Genomic DNA, 27,571 nt, shown 5'->3' on the forward strand with positions numbered 1-27,571 from the left:
ATGGTTCCACGTGATTACATAACTTCCGTCAATGGCGCGCGCTTCGCCCCTGCATTTCCTTTAGCACTGTGCGTCAGGCGCGGTGTGGAGTGTTGAACGGCGAAATAGTATTTTAGACATGTAAGTAACGAAATTTCCTTTATTTTTATTGCGTGTCAAGTCTAAGAATAGCGCAGGATTTGGTTTAAGTCAGTGAATGTGGTATTTTTAGCTTAAACTTGAGTTTTTCCTTACGTAATGTGTTAATGGGCTTATTCTCACGTGACCTTGCCCTATATTTTAGGGGTTTTATTAATTTTAATATCGGAACTATTTTTATAAAGTACGCTTAAAGGTGTTGACGGTTAATGTCTTCAATTGGCGCAATATCTAGATGGTTTCTGGGTAGACCCGGTTACAAGCAGTATTGATTAACGTCAACACATATTTTTTTCTTAACTTGTAGTTTTTGCTTTAAATCTTTAGATTACTTAATCAATTGAGTTTCAGGAATGGATAACAGAGCTTTAAACAGTGCTTTAGTGAAGGATATCAGTTAATATTAACAAAAGAATATTCAAATTACCTAACATTTTGACAGATCGTCTTAACGGCGGTGACACGAAAGGTTTCTTTCAATGCTACCGTGTCGAATCGCTTTGTAAAAGTATTTATGGAGTCTCGTAACGATAGAAAATATTGTACGGAGATTTCTATACCTATACTTACTCGTTGTGTAGTAATTTAAGCATTTAATATATAAAAGACGAACGATGCTTATCAATAGAAATAGGTGCCATTTGAGTTAGGTTGTACTACTTGTTACGATCCTGTGATCGTGTAACATTTGTTTATTTACATTGTAATGATATCGAGCAACTAACGAGTAGTACATAAACTGTTTCTAAACTACACATACTATTGAATGCCTATAGCTAAATTGCATAAGGAAAACATTTGTTGAAATCAGTAACTCAATTACATGGAAACTTAGATTTGAATTAGCTAAATAATTGGAACAGTAGATAAAGTCCAGATATGACATGTACTTACAGTGATGCTTGAATTTTCTATAAAATCCACCAATTTTATGTATGTCTGAGTTTGAATCCTGGTAATGCCATTTATTTTTTCCATAGATCATAGATTTGTTCCTTAGTCATTTGTGTTTTCTATGTATTTAAGTGTATATTACAAAGTTTGACTAAAATATAAACATCAATTTGCATAAGAATGTCTTTTAATATGATGTTTTGGATGGTGTTCCAGAAGAATGTTCTCCTCACTGCTGGAGGCGGCGCGCAGCTCGCCGTTCCACGGCCCGCTCACGCCGGCCAAGTGCGACGCCCTCGCCGCCCCCTCACAGGTCTGTACACTTTTATGTTCACCATACATTACTCAATATCATAAACTTAACAGGAAATGGCTCTGTGTGGAGAACTCGATCAAAGCAAAGTGTCACCTACTAGAACCAAAAGTTAATACATTTTTCTGTGACTTTCAAGTAACAATGTCCTCTACAATATAATATGAATGTCCTCTACATTCAGTAGCTGCTGCATCATGTGACCTAGTGATGACAACTCATTCCTGAGAACTGTGCCTCATTCCTGCAGAGATCTCTCTCTAGCTTATACTTGCAATCTTATTGAAAACGCAAGAAACATAATATCTATATCAAAATGAATAAAGTCTGATTTGGAAAACAAAAGCATTTACTATTTCTGAGATCTTTTTTGGGTCATTGAGACAGGGATTGGAAGACTAAGTGAACAAGTTAACAAATTGCCCGATGATGAGAACTCATGCCGGAGGGCCGGGCCGCGCCGCTCGGCCGCGATGTCGCGGCCCGCCACCATGCTCGCTTCGTTCCGCAGAATGTCTCTCTCTCTAGCTTACACAAGCGAGCCGGCGGCGCGTGTGCGGCGCGGAGGGGGCCCTGTGACACATGATTATGAGATCTGAGGGCCCGCTTATAAAGTTACTAGCTTTTGCCCGCGGCTTCGCTCGCGTTAGAAATGGACAAAAAGTAGCCTATGTCACTCTCCATCCCTTCAACTATCTCCACTTAAAAAATCACGTCGATTCGTCGCTCCGTTTTGCCGTGAAAGACAGACAAACAAACAAACACACACACTTTCCCATTTAAGTATAATATTAGTATGGATAACCTTTTAACTACTGGTATTTTTCATCGAGTGTGCGTCATGATGCATAAAACATCCCTCAAAGTAAATAATGTAAGCTATAAAACCTAAAATAAGTACAAATGTAGAAATTAAAATCACAAGTAACCAATATAAGGACTTAAGGCTAATACTCTTCACTGAACATACAATTTAGAACAATAATTGTACAGGCCCTCCTGTAGTGATCTCCGTTCGATCCTACAACCGCGCTACGCATGCCCCTGCATGGGGACAAAATTAACACGTGTAGTCCTAACGTTGAGAAAATATAGAGAGATATTACAAAGAAATTTCTTTAAAATCTTGTACTAATATATAATACATCAAAAAATCCGGTTTAGAGTTCCATGACACCATCAACGGCAACATCCACTGAAAAAGTGTCAAAAGACCATCTAGGTGTTAGGTTTCGCGCACGCCGCTCAAAGGTACCCAACGATCTCCGTGATGGAAGAGACGTGTAATAATTGTGTTGTGTTGTCGGCAGGCCATGGCCGCGAACGCCGCGCCCGCCGACCTCGGCGACTCGTGCGAGTTCGGCTCCGCCAAGTACTTCGCGCTCTGCGGCCTCGGGGGCATCCTCTCCTGCGGTAAGTTCCTTCACCTCTAGCAAATCTGGCAACCCACCATATCGGTACCAAGATCGAGCGAGATCCGTCGCCTGCACCAAGGTGCAAGGCGTGAGTTTCGTCATAGCCGGGTGCACACAGACCCAGCACCCTCGCGAGGCATTGCCTCGCGCGTATAACGTCCGTGCTCACGCGCGCACGTTTGCCTCGCCCGAGAAAATTTGCTCGGCAAGATGGCGGGCCTCTGTCAGCTGTTCTAAAATAGAGTTAAGTGGTACTTGTTGCTAGGCAAAGTCGTTCCTTGACTCATTGGAGACGACATCCGGAAAATTGCCGGTTACAACTGGATAAGAATAGCTCAGTTGTCTTGGTCCTAATGTGCGGTCTGCAGCTGCGGTGCCAGTTTGCAGCTTGGAGGATCGCACAAATTCGCTTCTGAACGCCCTAGCGATACCTGCGTCGTTGTTTTAGTCCCTGCCCTGCAAAAGTAGAATTGGAGTTAATTGATATTGGTACTGGTATTACGAGTATTACGACATTGAAGTCATTGAAGCCCAGGAGATGTCAAGTATATGCTTGCAATGAAGCCCACGTTGTGGCAGAACCTACAATGCGCCAGAAAACGTGCGTGAACTGCAGAGGGCAGCACGTGTTTTGGGGTAGAGTTTCTGTTTCCGATTTAGGCCATTTGTGGGATATTTTGTGAATACATTTATTAATTAAGGGCATTGCATCAAACCATCTGTCACCGTTAAAGCGTTCGTTAAATTTTATTGTATGGGAAGTTACATAGACGTCTGCTGCTTGACGATTAACTGTCTGCCAAATGTAGTTGCTGATGCAACTGGCCCTAATTTTCATACCACTAAAGACGTCACCGACAAGTTGCAACCTAATGTATGTAGGGATAAGTTCGCCTTTGTACTTGTAATAAGCTCTTTTTCCTGTGTGTTGTATTATTTTCTGGTACAATAAAGTGTTTTACTACTACTACTGCTACTAATGTAACCTTGAAAATGCCGCACGCAATAACTATGGCGTAATGGCGTTCAACGATATCTACTTATTGTGGTCTATCTTCCTCGTGTACTTTCGCTTAGTTCATTTCATAAGGTTAATGTGCGAACTCGTGCTTATCGATGTTGTGTTTATTAGTTACTAATAAATCACTGAAGAGCATAAATGAATAATGTGACCGGCTGTACATGATAAATACGTGTTTCGATATTAGTGAGGATATCTGCCGGTCCAATATATCTGATAACGACTAACCCCCTTATTCATAAACGTACAGGAAAGGGACAAACGAACTTTATCGTCTTGATAACTTTAGTTAACGTTTATGAATAAGGGGGTTAATAAATAATCAATCTGCGTTAAGTATCAGTGTAAATAGCTACTATGAATTTAGAATACATTACTCGACCAAGAATGTTGTGGAAAATACATAGAAATATCATAACTGCGCCCCCAAACGGTTGCTTAGGCTTACTAGAACCAAAAATGGTATTAATTCTCCGTTACATTGTCGCTATCGAGTAACATATCTAAACTGTGTGCTTATCGGAAAGTACAAACGCTCACGATAATATCTCTTTCGTAGCTATCTATCCCTATCGCTCTTGCGTATTGGCGCGACAGAGCCCGACTACATTTCTGCGGCGTTTCGCGTCGCAGACATGACATTCGGCTACGGAACCTGATTGTAGCGTTTGTAGCGGGATAGATATATGTATAAAAAAAGCTTTAGTAAACACATGTAGTCAATGGCGGGTACACGCAGTTATTTCCGTCTATCAACGTATGACGTAACGCAGCGTTCACGTAACTGGCCGTGAACTCTTGGGCGGCTGCCACAGCCGTGTCTCGGTGCAAAGTCACTGGCAATGACTGCGTACTTGCAGCCGAGCGATGTGGCCAATGCGAGCAATGAGTAGCATGAGGAAGTGTAGAGCCCACGGCACAACGTTGATAATAAATATAGTAGTTACTGTAGGTATAATTAGATGGGACAATGTTACATAAATCGACCTAGATCCGTAACTTAATAATACTTTTAAAAATAAATAAAGTCAATACGGGTAAGTGTGTCAAAAGGAGAAGTGCGTCTGGCTTCACATTTGGCCTGTTTAAACCAATGATCAGTGTTTATTGAGAGTTTATATGTTTACCACTAACCGTGAGTAGCAAGTAGCCAAAGTATGAACTCGCAAAACCTGTGACTATGAGTAATAGGGTCAAATGTGAAGGCCAGACACATTTCTCCTTATGACACACTTAAGTACTATGATTTGTCGACGTTTTAGAATATGTGACTTAAACGTCACAGAAAATAAATATAATTTTTGTTTCTAGTACCTACGTAACCGCTTGGTGGCATGGTGGCCTTATTTTGTAGCTAAACAATGCGGACGATATGTCTTGCGTGAGACATAATGAGACGATGGCACTTGATAGGTATTTAGCCTTGTTGTGAACACTGTTGCCCGCGGTATTTCGGGACAGATACGACCTACAAACCTACATGAATGACGGCAACGCACTTGTAACAGTTGTAACCCTTGTGGTATTGGAGTTGTCCATGGACTTACCTTATGTTCGTTTACTTTTTATATGAAACAAGGCAAGTTATTGAATATGTTACAGTAAAGAGACCTAAATAAATGGAATGATAGTACCATATACTATATACCACTGATTTAGTATAAGTATGTACTCATTAGCTTGACGTTGATTTTACGAGGCGATATTACGTATAGCAATTTATCTTACTAGACAAACATGGTGTTACTGATAACCCAACTGCTACGCATAACTTATGCTTTTATAACATTCAAACAAGAATTTAATGGAAATACCTAAGACAATTAGGCAATCAGTCTCAAACGTAAGACTATTAAAATTTAATTGAATAAGATGGATGATTGCAATGCATTGTAAACATAATCAGGGTATTATCGGGGGATTTGGTGCAGGGCAGTAAAGCACGAAGTATTTAGTTATTTACTTATGCCGATAAGCGGCGATAGTCGTGAAATAATCGCGACATTCAATCACTGACAACCTGATACTGTTATCTGAATTCAGTAAATTGGGGTTATGTACTTATGTCATCTGTCTACCGTTTAGATTTAGAACTTAACTTTGTTATTATATCAGATAGTAAAATTGACAAATGCGCTGATGACATGGGAATGGATGGTGGCAGATAATATGATACATTCAAAATAGACAGAAAATAAATAATTTATCATCTGGACAGGACAAAAATTTCAATCTCAATTTTTCTAGTGCGTTTTGATATTATCCGATCCGATATCGGATGTCGGACCGATACCCCATACATTACAGGCGCCATCTTGGATGTTTTCTATTGAAATCCTTCCGACATCCGATATCGGATCGGATAATGTGAAAACGGTCTTTCAGCTTTCCGATGCGTAAAATAAGCGCTGCAGGATTGCAGGAATACAGTATTATGAGTACCCATAGTACAAGCTTTGCTTAGTTTGGGGCTAAGTTGATCTGTGTAAGGTGTCCCTAATATTTATTTATTTATGAGTAGGATCAGTGTTATTAGTCATAGGGCTTACGGAAAAAAACTGCATTTTATGCAGAAAGCAAGCCACTTTGCACAGTGATACTAGGGACCAATACAAATGATTTCATCCGAGGAAACACGATTTTCATTCACTAGAATTCAAGATGGCGGACATTTTCCAAAATGGCGGCCGCATATTTTTAAAAATTTGTAGAATCGTAACGGCTGCACCGATTTTAATGGTTGGGATGTCTATCGCATCGTATTGAAGAGTTCATTAATATAAAAAAATAAAATCATAAAAAAAATTAAGATGGCGGCCGAATAATAAGAAAAATATGAAAATTTCAAACTATTTTTTTCATTTTCGTGCAATTTACCAATAAATTTTCTATGATATGGCCACATTTTTATGTATTTAAATTAAACCTGATAATATTATCTACATAATAAAATATAAAAATTTTACCTTCCAATAAAATTGTTATTATTTTGCCTGGTATATCCGAGGTCTTTATAGAGAGAGTACGTCGTAGACGTCGCATTGGACCGATAGATGGCGCCATCGTTCGTTGTAAGTCGCTCCGGCGTCACACCGCCGCGATGTTGGTAGTCCCGTTTTTCCCCACCTGCAACACAAGGCCCCCCGCGCCCCGACCCGCCACCAGCCACCCTCATTGTTGAGGAGAAGTGCCGACGGTATATTAAGCCTACCAGGAAGGCATCACTCAGACCTCGGATATACCAGGCAAAATAATAACAATTTTATTGGAAGGTAAAATTTTTATATTATTTGTGCCGTTTGTATATCCGAGGTCTTTATAGAGACCTGTTTATTATCTCCTGGTGGCGAGTCAGCTGGCGCGCAAGCCTTTGGTAGCCCTATTGGCATAGCGTAGAAGAATAAGTGAATCAGTTGTTGAACCGATTTGACAGATGTATCAGTCGAAATCGCCTTCGATCCGCGAATATCTCGGTGCCAGAAACGCCTAAAGAGATTTTCGTGATGACGTTTAGCTTTAGTCAGCGAATAGTTAGAGAAATGACATTATTATACATCGCAGATCAAAACCAAAAAAGATGTAGGCGAGGCTGACTTGAACAAGATACAAAAACCTTAGGTACACTATTATTATTAACAGACACGTTATTTTATCAGGTTATAAACCCAATTTCAGACACAAAGTGTGGAAATTAACTGTAAAAGTAGTGTAACTATCTTTACTGTAGCAGGGTAACGTAATTGATACTGCTTTTGTCAACCCTTCGTAAAAATTATAAATCAATATTAGCTTTGATATGACTATTTAAAGTCCAACGTCTTACGTCCATATCAAACACAGAAAAAGGTCATCACTCACGCGCCCAAGGGCTATTTGTTACAATACTGGTATTTTCGATCAGACTATTTCGCGTCAAGCGAGCGCGGTTGCAAGCGAGACTCTTGAACTCTGAACTCTTTTTAGTGAGGGCATTTGAGGATACCGATCGCTCGGTAAAACTAGCCTAGAAGATGAAAAGTACGAGCGCTGTCGATTGCTACTACACTGGACGGAGGTATCAGTCGATTTCTTCAAGTCAGTCATTGACTCTTAGGGTAATCCATTACCTAATCCAAACCCGATGCGACGGATTTCTACTTCGTGCAATGAAGGTCGACAGAGTAGACTGAGAGGTGGAGACGTCCGTGTCGCATCGCTGGTGGTTGCTGAACGCGTCGTGGTAGCAGGTCAAGGGGTGAATTAAGACACCGCCACACATGCGCGCTTTAAGAGCGTAGGCGGAGCGCAATAATGGCGGTGCACCGCACAAACGCTGGCGTTGCGCCCAGTGGGCGCTAGCGGGAACTAACGAGCGCTGATTGCGAGCGCAACGCGCGCGGAACGCGAGCGGAATGCACGCGCATTCAGCGCGCTCATAGCGTAGCGGAATGCGCTTTATGTGTGGCGGAGGCTTAATACGTACCGTTGTACGGCGTAATGCAGGGCTCTCGCAGACGAAGAGGTACGATGACGGGCGAAGCAGAAGAAGGCGAGGTCACCGAAGGTCACTTACTTGGCTCCCAGGGGGTGCATACTGACCTCGTACGACAGTCTGTTGGAGTCAGCAGTTACTGTCGTAGTTACTCGTAACAGAAGAGATGTAGTCCTGCCATCGTACAGCATAACATAACATACAACCGAACTGTGCATAGCATATAGTGCTATGCGAACCTTAATCCGGCTGCATGTCACTTCAGTCGCCAGCGCCACCGCCTGTTGAAGATTATTTTCCATTGGAAGAGTTTTACTTCGTACGATGTTCCGATTATTGAAGGTCTTATCGGGCTGCAGATGCAAGCAAAACAGGGGCGATTGGCCTACGGCTATCGGCAGCTGTACGAGGTAATGCTGGAAACTGCAGCGGTGCAACCTTCCTCTGTAGACTACGAAAGTTGTGAAATTGATGAAATCAGGTTCTACGATCGAATCAAGCACTATATTAATTCAGTATAGTCGAGCCAGATGATAACTACTGAAGTCCTCCTGAGTTCCTGGCCCCTTTCGCTTTGAGCTGGAATCTCAAGTTCACTAAGGCGAAGCGGGTTTATTTTTCCCAATTTGTTTATTAGAGGCTCGGGGAATAAGTTAATCTCTCGAATGGACAGGGGGCGCCACAAGCCTCCGGGAAATCGTCGTGTACTTGGAACCCCCGCGGCCAGATTACCGATCGGTTTTGGTGTCCACCCGGTAAACAGACGCACGCTCAGGATGCAGGACGCTGGCTCGAATTTAGATCTGGACATTCTGAAAGAGATTTTTTTTTTTTTTTTTTTATTCCGCAAACCTTTACGATGTCTTTGACCTACACAATGAGCGATGTACAGGAATCACAGGGTCGTCTCGCGAGGCGCCTCTCCGATTAGATAGCTCGCGAACATCGTCAGGACACCCTCGCAGCAGTGCGGCTCCTCGTCCGGTTATTGACGTCTTACCTCGTTCAACTATGGGTGTCCAAACCACGTTAGGACGTAGCATCTTTAGAATTTATCTGTTCTCACTTCGGCGACGGAGGAGTCCTTGGTCAAAATAGAGTGTAAATACTGTCGTACTTCACGGGAACTGGAAAGAGAAGAGTGGATACCATAGTGTACGGGATGTCAGCTGATAGCGGCGCCCGGCGTCACATTGGAGGGTAGTATCAGCCTGGTCAGCAACAGAGTCTGCAACGATACCGTAGCAGACGGAGCCTGGATAGTCGTGGTCGTGGCACCATTGTAGGGGAAGACAGTGTTCGCGGTGAGCGTGACATCTTAGGCGCGACGGGTGTTATCAGCGGGGCGGCTAGCAGCACCAAGGGCCCACATCAGCAATCTTACCAGCTTGTCACTGCAGCAGACGCTGTTATGTTCGGCGGTGAGATTGAGACGGCCGTCGTCAGCTCGAAAGGCGTCTCGATGCCCTGTCGCGTCACGCAGTATCGTGCTCGGTGGCCTTCTCGAGGTCGCCGCCGTCAGCGCGGGAGGCACCGGCGCCAGCGTGGCAGTCAGCTACATCGATGAACAGCATCGACAGAGTTCGCGGCGTCGTCACGGCAAACGCGGCAGGAAAATTAGCGACGCCTTCGCGGCAGCCGCAGTATTGCGCTCGGTGGCGCGATGAAGGTCGCCGCGTCTGCAATCTTACCTCGTGCGATGGAGGCGATATCAAGGCGCCAGCATCAGCGTGTCGGCCGACGACACCGGTGGAAAACTTCAAGTAGCTTGCGGCGTTGTCACGGCAGACGCAGCAGAAGGATTGCGACGCCTGTGCAGCGGTTAACAGTATTACGCTCCGCATCACCACTGAGGCGCCAGCATAAGCGTGGCGGCCAGCAATACTGGTGGACAGCTTCGGCAGGGTCGCGTCGTTGTCACGGCATATGAACGCTCTACATCACCATCGAGGCGCCAGCATAAGCGTGGCGGCCAGCGATACTGGTGGACAGCTTCAGCAGGATCGCGGCGTTGTCACGGCAGATGAGCTCGCTGCATCACCATCGAGGCGCCAGCATAAGCGTGGCGGCCAGCGATACTGGTGGACAGCTACAGCAGGTGGACAGTCAGCAGGATCGCGGCGTTGTCACGGCAGACGAACGCTCTGCATCACCATCGAGGCGGCAGCATAAGCGTGGCGGCCAGCGATATTGGTGGACAGCTTCAGCAGGCTTGCGGCGTTGTCAAGGCAGACGCACGCTCTGCATCACCATCGAGGCGCCAGCATAAGCGTGGCGGCCAGCGATACTGGTGGACAGCTTCAGCAGGATCGCGGCGTTGTCACGGCAGACGAACGCTCTGCATCACCATCGAGGCGCCAGCATAAGCGTGGCGGCCAGCGATACTGGTGGACAGCTTCAGCAGGATCGCGGCGTTGTCACGGCAGACGAACGCTCTGCATCACCATCGAGGCGCCAGCATAAGCGTGGCGGCCAGCGATACTGGTGGACAGCTTCAGCAGGCTCGCGGCGTTGTCAAGGCAGACGCACGCTCTGCATCACCATCGAGGCGCCAGCATAAGCGTGGCGGCCAGCGATACTGGTGGACAGCTTCAGCAGGATCGCGGCGTTGTCACGGCAGACGAACGCTCTGCATCACCATCGAGGCGCCAGCATAAGCGTGGCGGCCAGCGATACTGGTGGACAGCTTCAGCAGGCTCGCGGCGTTGTGGCGGGGGCAGAAGGTGGCCGCGCTGGTAGCCTGCGTATTGACGACTGATCACTAACGGCACGGCGCTCGCGTCGGGGCAGCAGCAGACATACTTACAGCGCGTCGCACGCGACGCCTATGCGGCGGCCACAACGTCGTTCGGCGGCACCGCAGAGATGGCCATCGTTTACGAGGAGGCAACTTCTACGCAACCTCGGCGGCGCCGACGCGGCGGACAGCACTGCCGCGGTCAGCGGCGCTATCGCAGCGCTACAGTAAGTTTCGGCGCCGACACGTGGCTTGGGGCCTCCGCACCGAATCGGAAACCGAACATGTTCTTTCTAAAATAATATGAAGCTGCTCACCCATTCGTCGGAGAAATTCAAACCTCCTTGGAGCGCGGTATTCCTCCACCGCGCCCGCCGCCGACGCCGCCGCAGCCCGCAGGTCGCGCAGCCCGCGGTCGCGAAGCACGTGGTCCCCGGAGCACGTGGTCCCCGGCGGAGCAACTTACCTACGTTACCGCTTATATTCTCGCGCGAAACTTTTAATACGCGGATAACACTTCCTACTTTAGTCTCGGAAATGCGAATAGTTTAAAAAGAAAACTGATTAACGGTAACGATTTTTGCAGCATGGAACTTTCTTACAAAAAAGTGGGTAGAATCATAAAGCACCGCTCGTTCATTTCTATAGTGAGAACCCCGAAAGACGAATAATGATCGCCAGCGAGGCATAATATATCTCATTATTCAAGACGAACGAGCGTAAATTAAAAGGGAAGAAAGAATTGACGGATGAAATAGAAATTGAAAAATTTCATAATTCCGAAACGTTATAAGCCACTTTTTAAATAAAAACACGAATAACTCTGGTTTGACCAGAAATAACAAGGAAATAGAAACTAAAAGATTAATTTCGAGACACCATGCTGTAAAAATGTTCGAACGGAATACGCGACAACCGGTCACTTCGGCGTTCGACGAAACAATGAGGGTGGCTGGTGGCGGGTCGGGGCGCGGGGGGCCTTGTGTTGCAGGTGGGGAAAAACGGGACTACCAACATCGCGGCGGTGTGACGCCGGAGCGACTTACAACGAACGATGGCGCCATCTATCGGTCCAATGCGACGTCTACGACGTACTCTCTCTATAAAGACCTCGGATATACAAACGGCACAAATAATAAAAATAATGAAAATCCGTTGAGTAGTTTTTGAACTATACTGATTTGAAATGGAGCGCGCGGATTTGAAAGACGTTTTCGCACGTGATGTAAACAATTTTGGAATCATAACGGCTGCACCGATTTTAATGGGTGGGGTAACTATCAGTTTGTATTAAAACATTTATTTATATAAATATTAAAATCATTTAAAAAATAAAGATGGCGGCCGAATAATAAAAAAAAAAATGAAATTTTCATTTTTTTTTATTCTCACTAAATTTACAAATAGTTTTTCTACCATATAGTCACATTTTTATTTTTTTTAATAAAATCTGATATTAACATCTGCAAAATAAAACAAAAAACATTAAAATCCGTTCAGTAGTTTTTGAACTATGTATACGCATTGAAAATGAAGCGCGCGGGTTTGAAAGACGTCTTTGCACTTGATATGTGATGCATCGTATCGTTTGGTACCGCTATAGACGCAAGACTGATTATTTATTTTAGTCACAACTTACTATATTACTATTCAGAATCAATGTTTTTAGTATTCATATACATTATTAGTTTTTTATTCCGAGTTTAGGTATATTTAGATAACCCCTGTAAACTTGACCATCACATAATTTGTATTTTAATACGTAAAAGAACTTAAATGCACATAACATAACATTTGTATTAATAGCAATTGTCCTTTCCGAGGACTCCAGAGATAATTTTCGACAACTTCTGTAGGGGCTTCAGAAATATCTATGTATAAAATAACTTGTTTTCTGTGACAAGGAGCGTATGTTTTTGTAGTGCTGGCGATGTTGGTGGGATGCTGGTTATTAATTTTGGTTGGAAACAGTTCCTTGCGCACCAAGTTAACCTATAAATGTTGAGTCTGCGGATCAAGTTTTCAAGCTTGGCCATTATTCCTCCAGGAAGACACTGTTCAGCATGACAACCAACAAGACTTTTTCGAGAAACTATAGCCTGTTGATGTTATAAATGTGGTGATTTTTTTTTCTAAACAATTTACTTCCTCAGAGAACATTTGCTCTGCTATTTCAGGGTAAACCATAGGAACGTAACCGGAAGAAGCTGATAGCCTCATTGTACCTCGCGCAAAAGATATGGCGGAACAGGGACTCACGCGTATCCTCACATCTTCCGATACAGATGTCTTGGTATTTAAATAAAAACCACTGGAGTCTTCGGGTAAAGGATAGACGTAAAGTCAGGCCAGATTCGGGTTTGGACCTAGCTTAGAGCCTCGAAAGGTCTTTGCCTCATGTGAGACCTCGAGTGAGTTCAGGGTGGTAACGGATGCTAGAGTGTCCAATGCCCTTCGTTGAGTTTATCTCGCAGTTTGTAGCCGTGGAGGCTTTCAGGGCGTTACGTGCGAGATCGGACGTGATGTAAATGGAGGCAGGAATGACGGCAAAACGACACTTTACGAGTGCCTCAGCCGCCAAACCATACCGGTAAACAGGCCTGAGTCCATGCTTGCTCACTAAAATATGTGTTAAGAACGGTCCCAATTTGGCATTTAAGAATGTGATCTGTGGAGCTAATTATATTGGGAAATTTCCAATTCTTATCTAGTATATTTTCTTAAGACTTCAAATGAGATACTGCTATTCGTGGTTTTTACGCTTTTACGTCTGATACCACTTCTTTTTTCAATACAAAAGGAAAAAATCATGTTCTAAAACATTGTTTGCACACACACTGAAGTTATACCAGCTTTGATAGAAACATCGCAGTAACTACAAAGTCTTCCGGGAGGAATAATCGCCATGCTTGAAAAGTTCACTCCAGTTCAACTTGGTGAGCATGAAACTGTTTACCACCGAAAATAAATTAGTACCTAACCAACATCGGCAGCACTCCGTGTCGTATAACAACGCCCCATATTCTGGATATTACTTCCATCATCCTGGGGTTGGAAGACGTACAACGATAGTTGGGTACTGCAGTGGTCTGAAAACAGGGAGATATGGTATGAATATGTATACTTGGACAATTGCGGTTGTGAAAAAGGCTGCGAAACAATACGCTGTACGTGTTGTGGGTCTACCCTGCGCGGCGCAATGCAAATAATGCAATGTATTAATAATGTTTTATTTGCAAAGGGATCTGCCAAAATAAAAAGTATTTTGCAAAAATGATATTATAAAAAAAATGAAAAAATGAAAATGAAATATTTATTTTTCAAGTAGGCATATTACAATGCGCATATGAATGTCAAATAATGCTACGCCGGCTCTAACCCTACGCCTCAGCCTCGAGATTTCAGTCCCCCCTCAGTTGGGAGGGGGTATCCACTATGCTATTACTATAAATTATTATGTTATCATTATTTCCTTGTTTGATATTATTTTGTATCTCTTTTATCTTTCAGTATAACCTAGACGAGAAGTAAAAAATATGTTTTGTATTAATATATGTTTCCGTAGCCCCCTACAGAAGTTGTCGAAAATTATCTCTGGAGTCCTCGGAAAGGACAATTGCTATTAATACAAATGTTATGTTATGTGCATTTAAGTTCTTTTACGTATTAAAATAAAAATTATGTGATGGTCAAGTTTACGGGGGTTGTCTAAATATACCTAAACTCGGAATAAAAAACTAATAATATATATAAATACTAAAACCATTGATTCTGAATAGTAATATAGTAAGTTGAGACCAAAATAAATAATCAGTATTGCGTGTATAGCGGTACCAAACGATACGATGCATCACATATCAAGTGCAAAGACGTCTTTCAAACCCGCGCGCTTTATTTTCAATGCGTATAGTTCAAAAACTACTGAACGGATTTTAATGTTTCTTGTTTCATTTTGTAGACGTTAATATCGGATTTTATTTAAATAAATAAAAATGTGACCATATGGTGGAAAAACTATTTGTAAATTTCGTGAGAATAAAAGAAAAATTTAAAATTTCATATTTTTTTTATTATTCGGCCGCCATCTTTATTTTTTTAAATGATTTTAATTTTTATATAAATAAATGTTTTAATACAAACTGATAGCTACCCCAACCATTAAAATCGGTGCAGCCGTTATGATTCCAAAATTGTTTACATCACGTGCGAAAACGTCTTTCAAATCCGCGCGCTCCATTTCAAATGAGTATAGTTCAAAAACTACTCAACAGATTTTCATGATTTTTATTTTATTATATAGATAATATTATCAGGTTTAATTTAAATACATAAAAATGTGACCATATCATAGAAAATTTATTGGTAAATTGCACGAGAATGAAAAAAAAAGTTTGAAATTTTCATATTTTTCTTATTATTCGGCCGCCATCTTACCTTTTTTATGACTTTATTTTTTTATATTAATGAACTCTTCAATACGATGCGATAGACACCCCAACCATCAAAATCGGTGCAGCCGTTACGATTCTATAAATTTTTAAAAATATGCGGCCGCCATTTTGGAAAATGTCCGCCATCTTGAATTCTAGTGGATGAAAATCGTGTTTCCTCGGATGAAAACGTTTGTATTGGTCCCTAGTATCACTGTGCAAAGTGGCTTGCTTTCTGCATAAAGTGCAGCTTTTGACCATAATTTCGCCGTAAGCCCTATGACTATATTTGACTGCAGTTTTCCTTAATCTTGGTAACAATATCTTCAATGATTATAATAAATACCAATTGTTCCTACCGAACATCCATGTAGACAAACATCTTATGAGCTTCCTCCCCACTATACTCGACCGTTCTCTAACAAACACATCGTAATATAATCCTCGGGTTCCAGGTATCACGCACACCGCCGTGGTGCCCCTGGACTTGGTGAAATGCCGCCTGCAGGTGGACCCCGACAAGTACAAGAACGTGGTCAACGGATTCAAGGTCTCCGTCAAGGAGGAGGGCATGCGCGGCCTGGCCAAGGGCTGGGCGCCCACCTTCATCGGGTACTCCCTGCAGGTCAGTAGCCACTCCTGCTGCACCTGGTGCTCTCGGGCTAGCCGGACTAGTGCGAGGCTGTGCTGACCGGCTTCAAGGAGGAGGGCATGCTGGCCATCTCCATCAGATAATATCTATTAAGCAGACAGGATAGCAGCAAAGAGAAAACTGTCTTAAAATCTTCAAGAAAAAAAAAGTGTACTTGTGAATAAAAATAATGAATTGGATATCCCCCTTATTTGCCAATTATTTCAGAGGCTATGCAGATGTATTTAAAGTAAAATAAATAATAATAACAGAAAGAAAAAAAGATAGGTTAGACCATAGATTAAATATAAATAGATCATACCCTCCCATACATTAAAATTTTGTGGCGCCATCTATGTGTGGTGTAGTGTATACGCGTTCTTAGGCGGTCGCATTTTAATGTATAGGAGGGTATGATCTATTTATATGTAATCTATGGTTAAACATACTTATCTTTTCGACAAATATAATTCTTATGGCAAGCAAAAAGTAGAGCTTTTGACTAGACTGGCACAAATACTACATTTAATTTTCAATGATTATAATAAAATACCAATTGTTCCTACCGAAGAACCATGTAGACAAACTTACTATGAGATTTCTTTATTGTAAACACTGTAATTGAAACTGGTATGAATCGTAAACAAGGTGTATTGTGTTGCAGGGTCTGTGCAAGTTCGGGCTGTACGAGGTGTTCAAGGTGGGCTACAACAACCTGCTGGACGAGGAGACCGCCTACACCTACCGCACGTTCGTCTACCTCGCCGCCTCCGCCTCGGCCGAGTTCTTCGCCGACATCGCGCTGTCGCCGCTAGAGGCCGCTAAGGTAGGAGACACTACAGCTGCTGGACGAGGAGACCGCCTACACCTACCGCACGTTCGTCTACCTCGCCGCCTCCGCCTCGGCCGAGTTCTTCGCCGACATCGCGCTGTCGCCGCTAGAGGCCGCTAAGGTAGGAGACACTACAGCTGCTGGACGAGGAGACCGCCTACACCTACCGCACGTTCGTCTACCTCGCCGCCTCCGCCTCGGCAGAGTTCTTCGCCGACATCGCGCTGTCGCCGCTAGAGGCCGCTAAGGTAGGAGACACTACAGCTGCTGGACGAGGAGACCGCCTACACCTACCGCACGTTCGTCTACCTCGCCGCCTCCGCCTCGGCAGAGTTCTTCGCCGACATCGCGCTGTCGCCGCTAGAGGCCGCTAAGGTAGGAGACACTACAGCTGCTGGACGAGGAGACCGCCTACACCTACCGCACGTTCGTCTACCTCGCCGCCTCCGCCTCGGCAGAGTTCTTCGCCGACATCGCGCTGTCGCCGCTAGAGGCCGCTAAGGTACACGTTCGTGAACAAATAGTTACATATCCGGGGCTACACTGACCATTATGTGATGTTTTGGTTGCTCCGTCAGTGTGGACCCGGCGAATGGCTACTTATTTTGATTTTACATCAAGTTCTGTGAAAAATTGTTATACAACATTTTAAGATGTTTTTGGATTCCATACCAATAAGGTACAAAAAGAACCCTCTTGGTACTCGGTCCATCAGTCTGTTTATTCTTATGTTGAAAGTGAAGAGTCATCAAATGTATGGGGTCCATTATATCGACTCTTCTCTTTCCGAACTGGCTCTAGGTAAAACTTCGGTTAGAATATCTTCTAATATCCACATTTTTCAAATATTATATATTTATAAATACTGCAAAACTAGGTTTATAGATCTTAGAGGTTGCATAGACGTATCGCACGTTTCCATAGCAATTAGCAACGCTGTGCCAACTTTCTTAGTAGCAGCCATCTTGTCTACATTAGTAACGTGTAATAATGTGTGTGTGTCCGTGTGTAGGTCCGCATCCAGACCATGCCGGGCTTCGCGAACACGCTGCGCGAGGCGTGGCCCAAGATGGTGCAGAACGAGGGCTACGGCACCTTCTACAAGGGGCTCGCCCCGCTGTGGGGCCGCCAGATCCCCTACACCATGATGAAGTTCGCCTGCTTCGAGAAGACTGTTGAGCTGCTCTACAAGGTAACACTTCTTCTACAACACTCTAACTTGTTGTTGTGTTGTTTGGGCCTGACAGAATAGAGCCTTCAACGAGTTTTAAATAATAACATTTCGAAATTTGCGGTTGCATCAAACTGTTTATCACCGTTAGTGCGTTTTCACATTATCCGATCCGATATCCCATACATTACAGGCGCCATCTTGGATTTTTTCTATTGAAATCCTTCCGACATCCGATATCGGATCGGATAATGTGAAACGCACTTAGGGTCGGCTCACACTGGAATGGCAGCGGCCGTGAGCGACGCGGCGAGCACTTTTAGTGTGAAATACTCGTAATTTTAAACTTTATCTAAATATTAAAAAAGACAAGTGAGTGTTTAGACACTTTCAATCATTGTCTGAGACAAGCTATTGACATCCCTAGTTCAGCATGACTTACAGGTCTCAAAGATGACCAGTTATCATCAAAGGACTGTGACCTGCTTGTATTAGCTCAAGAGGGATTGTTTTTGTATAGAATAGTAATGTTGAGTGGGTTGTGTGTTGCAGTACGTGGTGCCGAAGCCGCGCGCGGAGTGCTCGAAGGGCGAGCAGCTGGTGGTGACGTTCGCGGCGGGATACATCGCCGGCGTGTTCTGCGCCATCGTGTCCCACCCCGCCGACACCGTCGTGTCCAAGCTCAACCAGGTATGACTCACGTTCGCGGCGGGATACATCGCCGGCGTGTTCTGCGCCATCGTGTCCCACCCCGCCGACACCGTCGTGTCCAAGCTCAACCAGGTATGACTCACGTTCGCGGCGGGATACATCGCCGGCGTGTTCTGCGCCATCGTGTCCCACCCCGCCGACACCGTCGTGTCCAAGCTCAACCAGGTATGACTCACGTTCGCGGCGGGATACATCGCCGGCGTGTTCTGCGCCATCGTGTCCCACCCCGCCGACACCGTCGTGTCCAAGCTCAACCAGGTATGACTCACGTTCGCGGCGGGATACATCGCCGGCGTGTTCTGCGCCATCGTGTCCCACCCCGCCGACACCGTCGTGTCCAAGCTCAACCAGGTATGACTCACGTTCGCGGCGGGATACATCGCCGGCGTGTTCTGCGCCATCGTGTCCCACCCCGCCGACACCGTCGTGTCCAAGCTCAACCAGGTATGACTCACGTTCGCGGCGGGATACATCGCCGGCGTGTTCTGCGCCATCGTGTCCCACCCCGCCGACACCGTCGTGTCCAAGCTCAACCAGGTATGACTCACGTTCGCGGCGGGATACATCGCCGGCGTGTTCTGCGCCATCGTGTCCCACCCCGCCGACACCGTCGTGTCCAAGCTCAACCAGGTATGACTCACGTTCGCGGCGGGATACATCGCCGGCGTGTTCTGCGCCATCGTGTCCCACCCCGCCGACACCGTCGTGTCCAAGCTCAACCAGGTATGACTCACGTTCGCGGCGGGATACATCGCCGGCGTGTTCTGCGCCATCGTGTCCCACCCCGCCGACACCGTCGTGTCCAAGCTCAACCAGGTATGACTCACGTTCGCGGCGGGATACATCGCCGGCGTGTTCTGCGCCATCGTGTCCCACCCCGCCGACACCGTCGTGTCCAAGCTCAACCAGGTATGACTCACGTTCGCGGCGGGATACATCGCCGGCGTGTTCTGCGCCATCGTGTCCCACCCCGCCGACACCGTCGTGTCCAAGCTCAACCAGGTATGACTCACGTTCGCGGCGGGATACATCGCCGGCGTGTTCTGCGCCATCGTGTCCCACCCCGCCGACACCGTCGTGTCCAAGCTCAACCAGGTATGACTCACGTTCGCGGCGGGATACATCGCCGGCGTGTTCTGCGCCATCGTGTCCCACCCCGCCGACACCGTCGTGTCCAAGCTCAACCAGGTATGACTCACGTTCGCGGCGGGATACATCGCCGGCGTGTTCTGCGCCATCGTGTCCCACCCCGCCGACACCGTCGTGTCCAAGCTCAACCAGGTATGACTCACGTTCGCGGCGGGATACATCGCCGGCGTGTTCTGCGCCATCGTGTCCCACCCCGCCGACACCGTCGTGTCCAAGCTCAACCAGGTATGACTCACGTTCGCGGCGGGATACATCGCCGGCGTGTTCTGCGCCATCGTGTCCCACCCCGCCGACACCGTCGTGTCCAAGCTCAACCAGGTATGACTCACGTTCGCGGCGGGATACATCGCCGGCGTGTTCTGCGCCATCGTGTCCCACCCCGCCGACACCGTCGTGTCCAAGCTCAACCAGGTATGACTCACGTTCGCGGCGGGATACATCGCCGGCGTGTTCTGCGCCATCGTGTCCCACCCCGCCGACACCGTCGTGTCCAAGCTCAACCAGGTATGACTCACGTTCGCGGCGGGATACATCGCCGGCGTGTTCTGCGCCATCGTGTCCCACCCCGCCGACACCGTCGTGTCCAAGCTCAACCAGGTATGACTCACGTTCGCGGCGGGATACATCGCCGGCGTGTTCTGCGCCATCGTGTCCCACCCCGCCGACACCGTCGTGTCCAAGCTCAACCAGGTATGACTCACGTTCGCGGCGGGATACATCGCCGGCGTGTTCTGCGCCATCGTGTCCCACCCCGCCGACACCGTCGTGTCCAAGCTCAACCAGGTATGACTCACGTTCGCGGCGGGATACATCGCCGGCGTGTTCTGCGCCATCGTGTCCCACCCCGCCGACACCGTCGTGTCCAAGCTCAACCAGGTATGACTCACGTTCGCGGCGGGATACATCGCCGGCGTGTTCTGCGCCATCGTGTCCCACCCCGCCGACACCGTCGTGTCCAAGCTCAACCAGGTATGACTCACGTTCGCGGCGGGATACATCGCCGGCGTGTTCTGCGCCATCGTGTCCCACCCCGCCGACACCGTCGTGTCCAAGCTCAACCAGGTATGACTCACGTTCGCGGCGGGATACATCGCCGGCGTGTTCTGCGCCATCGTGTCCCACCCCGCCGACACCGTCGTGTCCAAGCTCAACCAGGTATGACTCACGTTCGCGGCGGGATACATCGCCGGCGTGTTCTGCGCCATCGTGTCCCACCCCGCCGACACCGTCGTGTCCAAGCTCAACCAGGTATGACTCACGTTCGCGGCGGGATACATCGCCGGCGTGTTCTGCGCCATCGTGTCCCACCCCGCCGACACCGTCGTGTCCAAGCTCAACCAGGTATGACTCACGTTCGCGGCGGGATACATCGCCGGCGTGTTCTGCGCCATCGTGTCCCACCCCGCCGACACCGTCGTGTCCAAGCTCAACCAGGTATGACTCACGTTCGCGGCGGGATACATCGCCGGCGTGTTCTGCGCCATCGTGTCCCACCCCGCCGACACCGTCGTGTCCAAGCTCAACCAGGTATGACTCACGTTCGCGGCGGGATACATCGCCGGCGTGTTCTGCGCCATCGTGTCCCACCCCGCCGACACCGTCGTGTCCAAGCTCAACCAGGTATGACTCACGTTCGCGGCGGGATACATCGCCGGCGTGTTCTGCGCCATCGTGTCCCACCCCGCCGACACCGTCGTGTCCAAGCTCAACCAGGTATGACTCACGTTCGCGGCGGGATACATCGCCGGCGTGTTCTGCGCCATCGTGTCCCACCCCGCCGACACCGTCGTGTCCAAGCTCAACCAGGTATGACTCACGTTCGCGGCGGGATACATCGCCGGCGTGTTCTGCGCCATCGTGTCCCACCCCGCCGACACCGTCGTGTCCAAGCTCAACCAGGTATGACTCACGTTCGCGGCGGGATACATCGCCGGCGTGTTCTGCGCCATCGTGTCCCACCCCGCCGACACCGTCGTGTCCAAGCTCAACCAGGTATGACTCACGTTCGCGGCGGGATACATCGCCGGCGTGTTCTGCGCCATCGTGTCCCACCCCGCCGACACCGTCGTGTCCAAGCTCAACCAGGTATGACTCACGTTCGCGGCGGGATACATCGCCGGCGTGTTCTGCGCCATCGTGTCCCACCCCGCCGACACCGTCGTGTCCAAGCTCAACCAGGTATGACTCACGTTCGCGGCGGGATACATCGCCGGCGTGTTCTGCGCCATCGTGTCCCACCCCGCCGACACCGTCGTGTCCAAGCTCAACCAGGTATGACTCACGTTCGCGGCGGGATACATCGCCGGCGTGTTCTGCGCCATCGTGTCCCACCCCGCCGACACCGTCGTGTCCAAGCTCAACCAGGTATGACTCACGTTCGCGGCGGGATACATCGCCGGCGTGTTCTGCGCCATCGTGTCCCACCCCGCCGACACCGTCGTGTCCAAGCTCAACCAGGTATGACTCACGTTCGCGGCGGGATACATCGCCGGCGTGTTCTGCGCCATCGTGTCCCACCCCGCCGACACCGTCGTGTCCAAGCTCAACCAGGTATGACTCACGTTCGCGGCGGGATACATCGCCGGCGTGTTCTGCGCCATCGTGTCCCACCCCGCCGACACCGTCGTGTCCAAGCTCAACCAGGTATGACTCACGTTCGCGGCGGGATACATCGCCGGCGTGTTCTGCGCCATCGTGTCCCACCCCGCCGACACCGTCGTGTCCAAGCTCAACCAGGTATGACTCACGTTCGCGGCGGGATACATCGCCGGCGTGTTCTGCGCCATCGTGTCCCACCCCGCCGACACCGTCGTGTCCAAGCTCAACCAGGTATGACTCACGTTCGCGGCGGGATACATCGCCGGCGTGTTCTGCGCCATCGTGTCCCACCCCGCCGACACCGTCGTGTCCAAGCTCAACCAGGTATGACTCACGTTCGCGGCGGGATACATCGCCGGCGTGTTCTGCGCCATCGTGTCCCACCCCGCCGACACCGTCGTGTCCAAGCTCAACCAGGTATGACTCACGTTCGCGGCGGGATACATCGCCGGCGTGTTCTGCGCCATCGTGTCCCACCCCGCCGACACCGTCGTGTCCAAGCTCAACCAGGTATGACTCACGTTCGCGGCGGGATACATCGCCGGCGTGTTCTGCGCCATCGTGTCCCACCCCGCCGACACCGTCGTGTCCAAGCTCAACCAGGTATGACTCACGTTCGCGGCGGGATACATCGCCGGCGTGTTCTGCGCCATCGTGTCCCACCCCGCCGACACCGTCGTGTCCAAGCTCAACCAGGTATGACTCACGTTCGCGGCGGGATACATCGCCGGCGTGTTCTGCGCCATCGTGTCCCACCCCGCCGACACCGTCGTGTCCAAGCTCAACCAGGTATGACTCACGTTCGCGGCGGGATACATCGCCGGCGTGTTCTGCGCCATCGTGTCCCACCCCGCCGACACCGTCGTGTCCAAGCTCAACCAGGTATGACTCACGTTCGCGGCGGGATACATCGCCGGCGTGTTCTGCGCCATCGTGTCCCACCCCGCCGACACCGTCGTGTCCAAGCTCAACCAGGTATGACTCACGTTCGCGGCGGGATACATCGCCGGCGTGTTCTGCGCCATCGTGTCCCACCCCGCCGACACCGTCGTGTCCAAGCTCAACCAGGTATGACTCACGTTCGCGGCGGGATACATCGCCGGCGTGTTCTGCGCCATCGTGTCCCACCCCGCCGACACCGTCGTGTCCAAGCTCAACCAGGTATGACTCACGTTCGCGGCGGGATACATCGCCGGCGTGTTCTGCGCCATCGTGTCCCACCCCGCCGACACCGTCGTGTCCAAGCTCAACCAGGTATGACTCACGTTCGCGGCGGGATACATCGCCGGCGTGTTCTGCGCCATCGTGTCCCACCCCGCCGACACCGTCGTGTCCAAGCTCAACCAGGTATGACTCACGTTCGCGGCGGGATACATCGCCGGCGTGTTCTGCGCCATCGTGTCCCACCCCGCCGACACCGTCGTGTCCAAGCTCAACCAGGTATGACTCACGTTCGCGGCGGGATACATCGCCGGCGTGTTCTGCGCCATCGTGTCCCACCCCGCCGACACCGTCGTGTCCAAGCTCAACCAGGTATGACTCACGTTCGCGGCGGGATACATCGCCGGCGTGTTCTGCGCCATCGTGTCCCACCCCGCCGACACCGTCGTGTCCAAGCTCAACCAGGTATGACTCACGTTCGCGGCGGGATACATCGCCGGCGTGTTCTGCGCCATCGTGTCCCACCCCGCCGACACCGTCGTGTCCAAGCTCAACCAGGTATCAACCAGGTATGACTCACGTTCGCGGCGGGATACATCGCCGGCGTGTTCTGCGCCATCGTGTCCCACCCCGCCGACACCGTCGTGTCCAAGCTCAACCAGGTATGACTCACGTTCGCGGCGGGATACATCGCCGGCGTGTTCTGCGCCATCGTGTCCCACCCCGCCGACACCGTCGTGTCCAAGCTCAACCAGGTATGACTCACGTTCGCGGCGGGATACATCGCCGGCGTGTTCTGCGCCATCGTGTCCCACCCCGCCGACACCGTCGTGTCCAAGCTCAACCAGGTATGACTCACGTTCGCGGCGGGATACATCGCCGGCGTGTTCTGCGCCATCGTGTCCCACCCCGCCGACACCGTCGTGTCCAAGCTCAACCAGGTATGACTCACGTTCGCGGCGGGATACATCGCCGGCGTGTTCTGCGCCATCGTGTCCCACCCCGCCGACACCGTCGTGTCCAAGCTCAACCAGGTATGACTCACGTTCGCGGCGGGATACATCGCCGGCGTGTTCTGCGCCATCGTGTCCCACCCCGCCGACACCGTCGTGTCCAAGCTCAACCAGGTATGACTCACGTTCGCGGCGGGATACATCGCCGGCGTGTTCTGCGCCATCGTGTCCCACCCCGCCGACACCGTCGTGTCCAAGCTCAACCAGGTATGACTCACGTTCGCGGCGGGATACATCGCCGGCGTGTTCTGCGCCATCGTGTCCCACCCCGCCGACACCGTCGTGTCCAAGCTCAACCAGGTATGACTCACGTTCGCGGCGGGATACATCGCCGGCGTGTTCTGCGCCATCGTGTCCCACCCCGCCGACACCGTCGTGTCCAAGCTCAACCAGGTATGACTCACGTTCGCGGCGGGATACATCGCCGGCGTGTTCTGCGCCATCGTGTCCCACCCCGCCGACACCGTCGTGTCCAAGCTCAACCAGGTATGACTCACGTTCGCGGCGGGATACATCGCCGGCGTGTTCTGCGCCATCGTGTCCCACCCCGCCGACACCGTCGTGTCCAAGCTCAACCAGGTATGACTCACGTTCGCGGCGGGATACATCGCCGGCGTGTTCTGCGCCATCGTGTCGCACCCCGCCGACACCGTCGTGTCCAAGCTCAACCAGGTATGACTCACGTTCGCGGCGGGATACATCGCCGGCGTGTTCTGCGCCATCGTGTCCCACCCCGCCGACACCGTCGTGTCCAAGCTCAACCAGGTATGACTCACGTTCGCGGCGGGATACATCGCCGGCGTGTTCTGCGCCATCGTGTCCCACCCCGCCGACACCGTCGTGTCCAAGCTCAACCAGGTATGACTCACGTTCGCGGCGGGATACATCGCCGGCGTGTTCTGCGCCATCGTGTCCCACCCCGCCGACACCGTCGTGTCCAAGCTCAACCAGGTATGACTCACGTTCGCGGCGGGATACATCGCCGGCGTGTTCTGCGCCATCGTGTCGCACCCCGCCGACACCGTCGTGTCCAAGCTCAACCAGGTATGACTCACGTTCGCGGCGGGATACATCGCCGGCGTGTTCTGCGCCCAACCAGGGTACTGGCAGCGGCCGAGAACAGGGACGACACTTGTGTATACAACTTGAGAGCCCGTAGCGACCTCGCTTTTACAAATTTTAAAATGAAAGTACATATGTTATTATTGTGCATATTATAGGCCTGGATTTAGTAACCTAAGAATAAAGAACCTGTGGCACTTGAAATTCCAGCCAAAAATGAACGGGGCCCACTTCTAAAAAACATTGGCAACTGAGACATTTTTGGTTGAGATTGGCTTGCGACTGTGGGGTATATGGCACACTCGAATCAGCATAGGTCTCTTCTATGCTCAGCAGGTGCTGATGGACTATTGTCATGTAATGTTCAACAACATGTCTTCTCTGATTGCTAAATGATGATGAAATGAGATTGAAAAGCGAAATGGCGTCGCATATGACCGCATTATGAACGTTGTTTGTGTGTAAACAGGACAAGACCGCGACGGTGGGGTCCATCGTGGGCAAGCTGGGCTTCGCGGGCGTGTGGAAGGGGCTCGGGCCCAGGATCATCATGATCGGCACGCTCACCGCGCTGCAGTGGTTCATCTACGACGCCGTCAAGGTACATCACTCACACCTAACTTTATAACTCTATGCATTTTGACAAAAACAAATCCATTGGGTCACTCAGACATCGGCTGTGTAGATGGGGGAGCAAACTGACATTTTATCCCGCCAGATGTCACCACTGTTAAAACACATGTTACATCTTTACGAAAAAAATTCTGACTTAGCAATACAAGCAGTATTCCGTATGCCTAAGTACAGCGCGGTATCTTAGGTGATTGGGCGAATCAACTTTTTGACTAACCCACATTTATCTGCAGATTTTTACTTGAAAAATTTACCCTTATAATGGATTCTCAAGTCATAAGGTCATAACTGTTTAACCTGAAAACTAAAACTTTTGAGTTCGCTTTCATGGCAACTCCAGAGAAATTTTGAGTAATACCAAAGACACTGTTGAGCAAAAAGTTGCTTTGCTGAATTAAAATCAGATATTTTAGCGGATAATTCAATGATTAATCAATTTACCAATTGTTCCTACCGACATCTCTGTGGATACTATCTACTATGAGCCCTCTTCTAACTCATATTTCACAACATTTTCGCTACAAATGGTAAATGAAACCGTTTCCCGCAGGTGTGGCTGCGCATGCCGCGGCCGCCGCCCGCCGAGATGCCGGAGTCCATGCGCAAGCGCCTCGAGGCCGAGGGCAAACTCAACTAGACCACCACACGCCCAACGTACTAAACAATGGACAACACTAGTACTTAGGGAACTCGCGCGGTATCACACACGGAATCTATTTTATTAGCTGACGTGAATCTAAAGCTGCGTGTTTGCTGCGGCAGAGTGTGGAGTTACCATTTATGTCATTTATAATGACATTGAGACACTGTTGTAGTTCGTGCAATGTGAGACGGTTCCGTGCCAATTTGAAGTATTCTTTAAATCGGTATGGAACCATAAGTACAATATGGCGTTCCAAATTTTAAGGGTGCTCATACGTAAGGATCTTTTCTTTGGAATGTCACTAATAGTTTACTTCAGCTGATAAAACCTGTCCCGCGCCTCGGATTCCGTACCACACTGTATTAATAGCCCGACGTGATTATTAATAATAATTACTACCAAGTTGCAGTATAAGTGAGCGATCATGTTAATTTATTATTAAATAAATTATATTTTTATTTATTTATGTATTCCGTTTATTTGATGGCTGCGATAATGTAAGTAGTTGATCGTTGAATGAAAAAAGGTAATAAAATCATCTCAACACC

The 27,571-nt window shown here is 48.9% G+C and overlaps 1 protein-coding gene across 2 annotated transcripts; it reads left to right on the forward strand.

Annotated features, from left to right (window-relative positions):
• On the forward strand, positions 1-27,571 carry LOC125239730 (phosphate carrier protein, mitochondrial). Of its 2 annotated transcripts, XM_048147374.1 has the most exons (10): positions 1-120; positions 1,249-1,345; positions 2,656-2,758; positions 15,875-16,044; positions 16,715-16,777; positions 16,905-17,003; positions 17,895-18,074; positions 18,606-18,743; positions 26,217-26,348; positions 26,931-27,571. In XM_048147374.1, the coding sequence occupies exons 2-10, from the start codon at positions 1,253-1,255 to the stop codon at positions 27,015-27,017; spliced, it is 1,065 nt and encodes a 354-aa protein (XP_048003331.1). In that variant the 5' UTR covers positions 1-120; positions 1,249-1,252; the 3' UTR covers positions 27,018-27,571. The 2 variants fall into 2 exon arrangements, with proteins under 2 accessions (XP_048003331.1, XP_048003330.1); XM_048147373.1 differs by lacking the exon at positions 16,905-17,003 and having other exon boundaries at positions 16,715-16,876.

Source organism: Leguminivora glycinivorella, chromosome 26, assembly GCF_023078275.1.
Source record: "Leguminivora glycinivorella isolate SPB_JAAS2020 chromosome 26, LegGlyc_1.1, whole genome shotgun sequence".
NCBI classification, from domain to species: domain Eukaryota; kingdom Metazoa; phylum Arthropoda; class Insecta; order Lepidoptera; family Tortricidae; genus Leguminivora; species Leguminivora glycinivorella.

Coding starts and splice junctions, on each gene's coding strand:
- LOC125239730 (XM_048147373.1), top strand. CDS start 1,253: ATGTTCTCCTCACTGCTGGAGGCGGCGCGCAGCTCGCCGTTCCACGGC. Junction 1,346..2,655: donor CCCTCGCCGCCCCCTCACAG/GTCTGTACACTT, acceptor TGTTGTCGGCAG/GCCATGGCCGCGAACGCCGC. Junction 26,349..26,930: donor TCATCTACGACGCCGTCAAG/GTACATCACTCA, acceptor CGTTTCCCGCAG/GTGTGGCTGCGCATGCCGCG.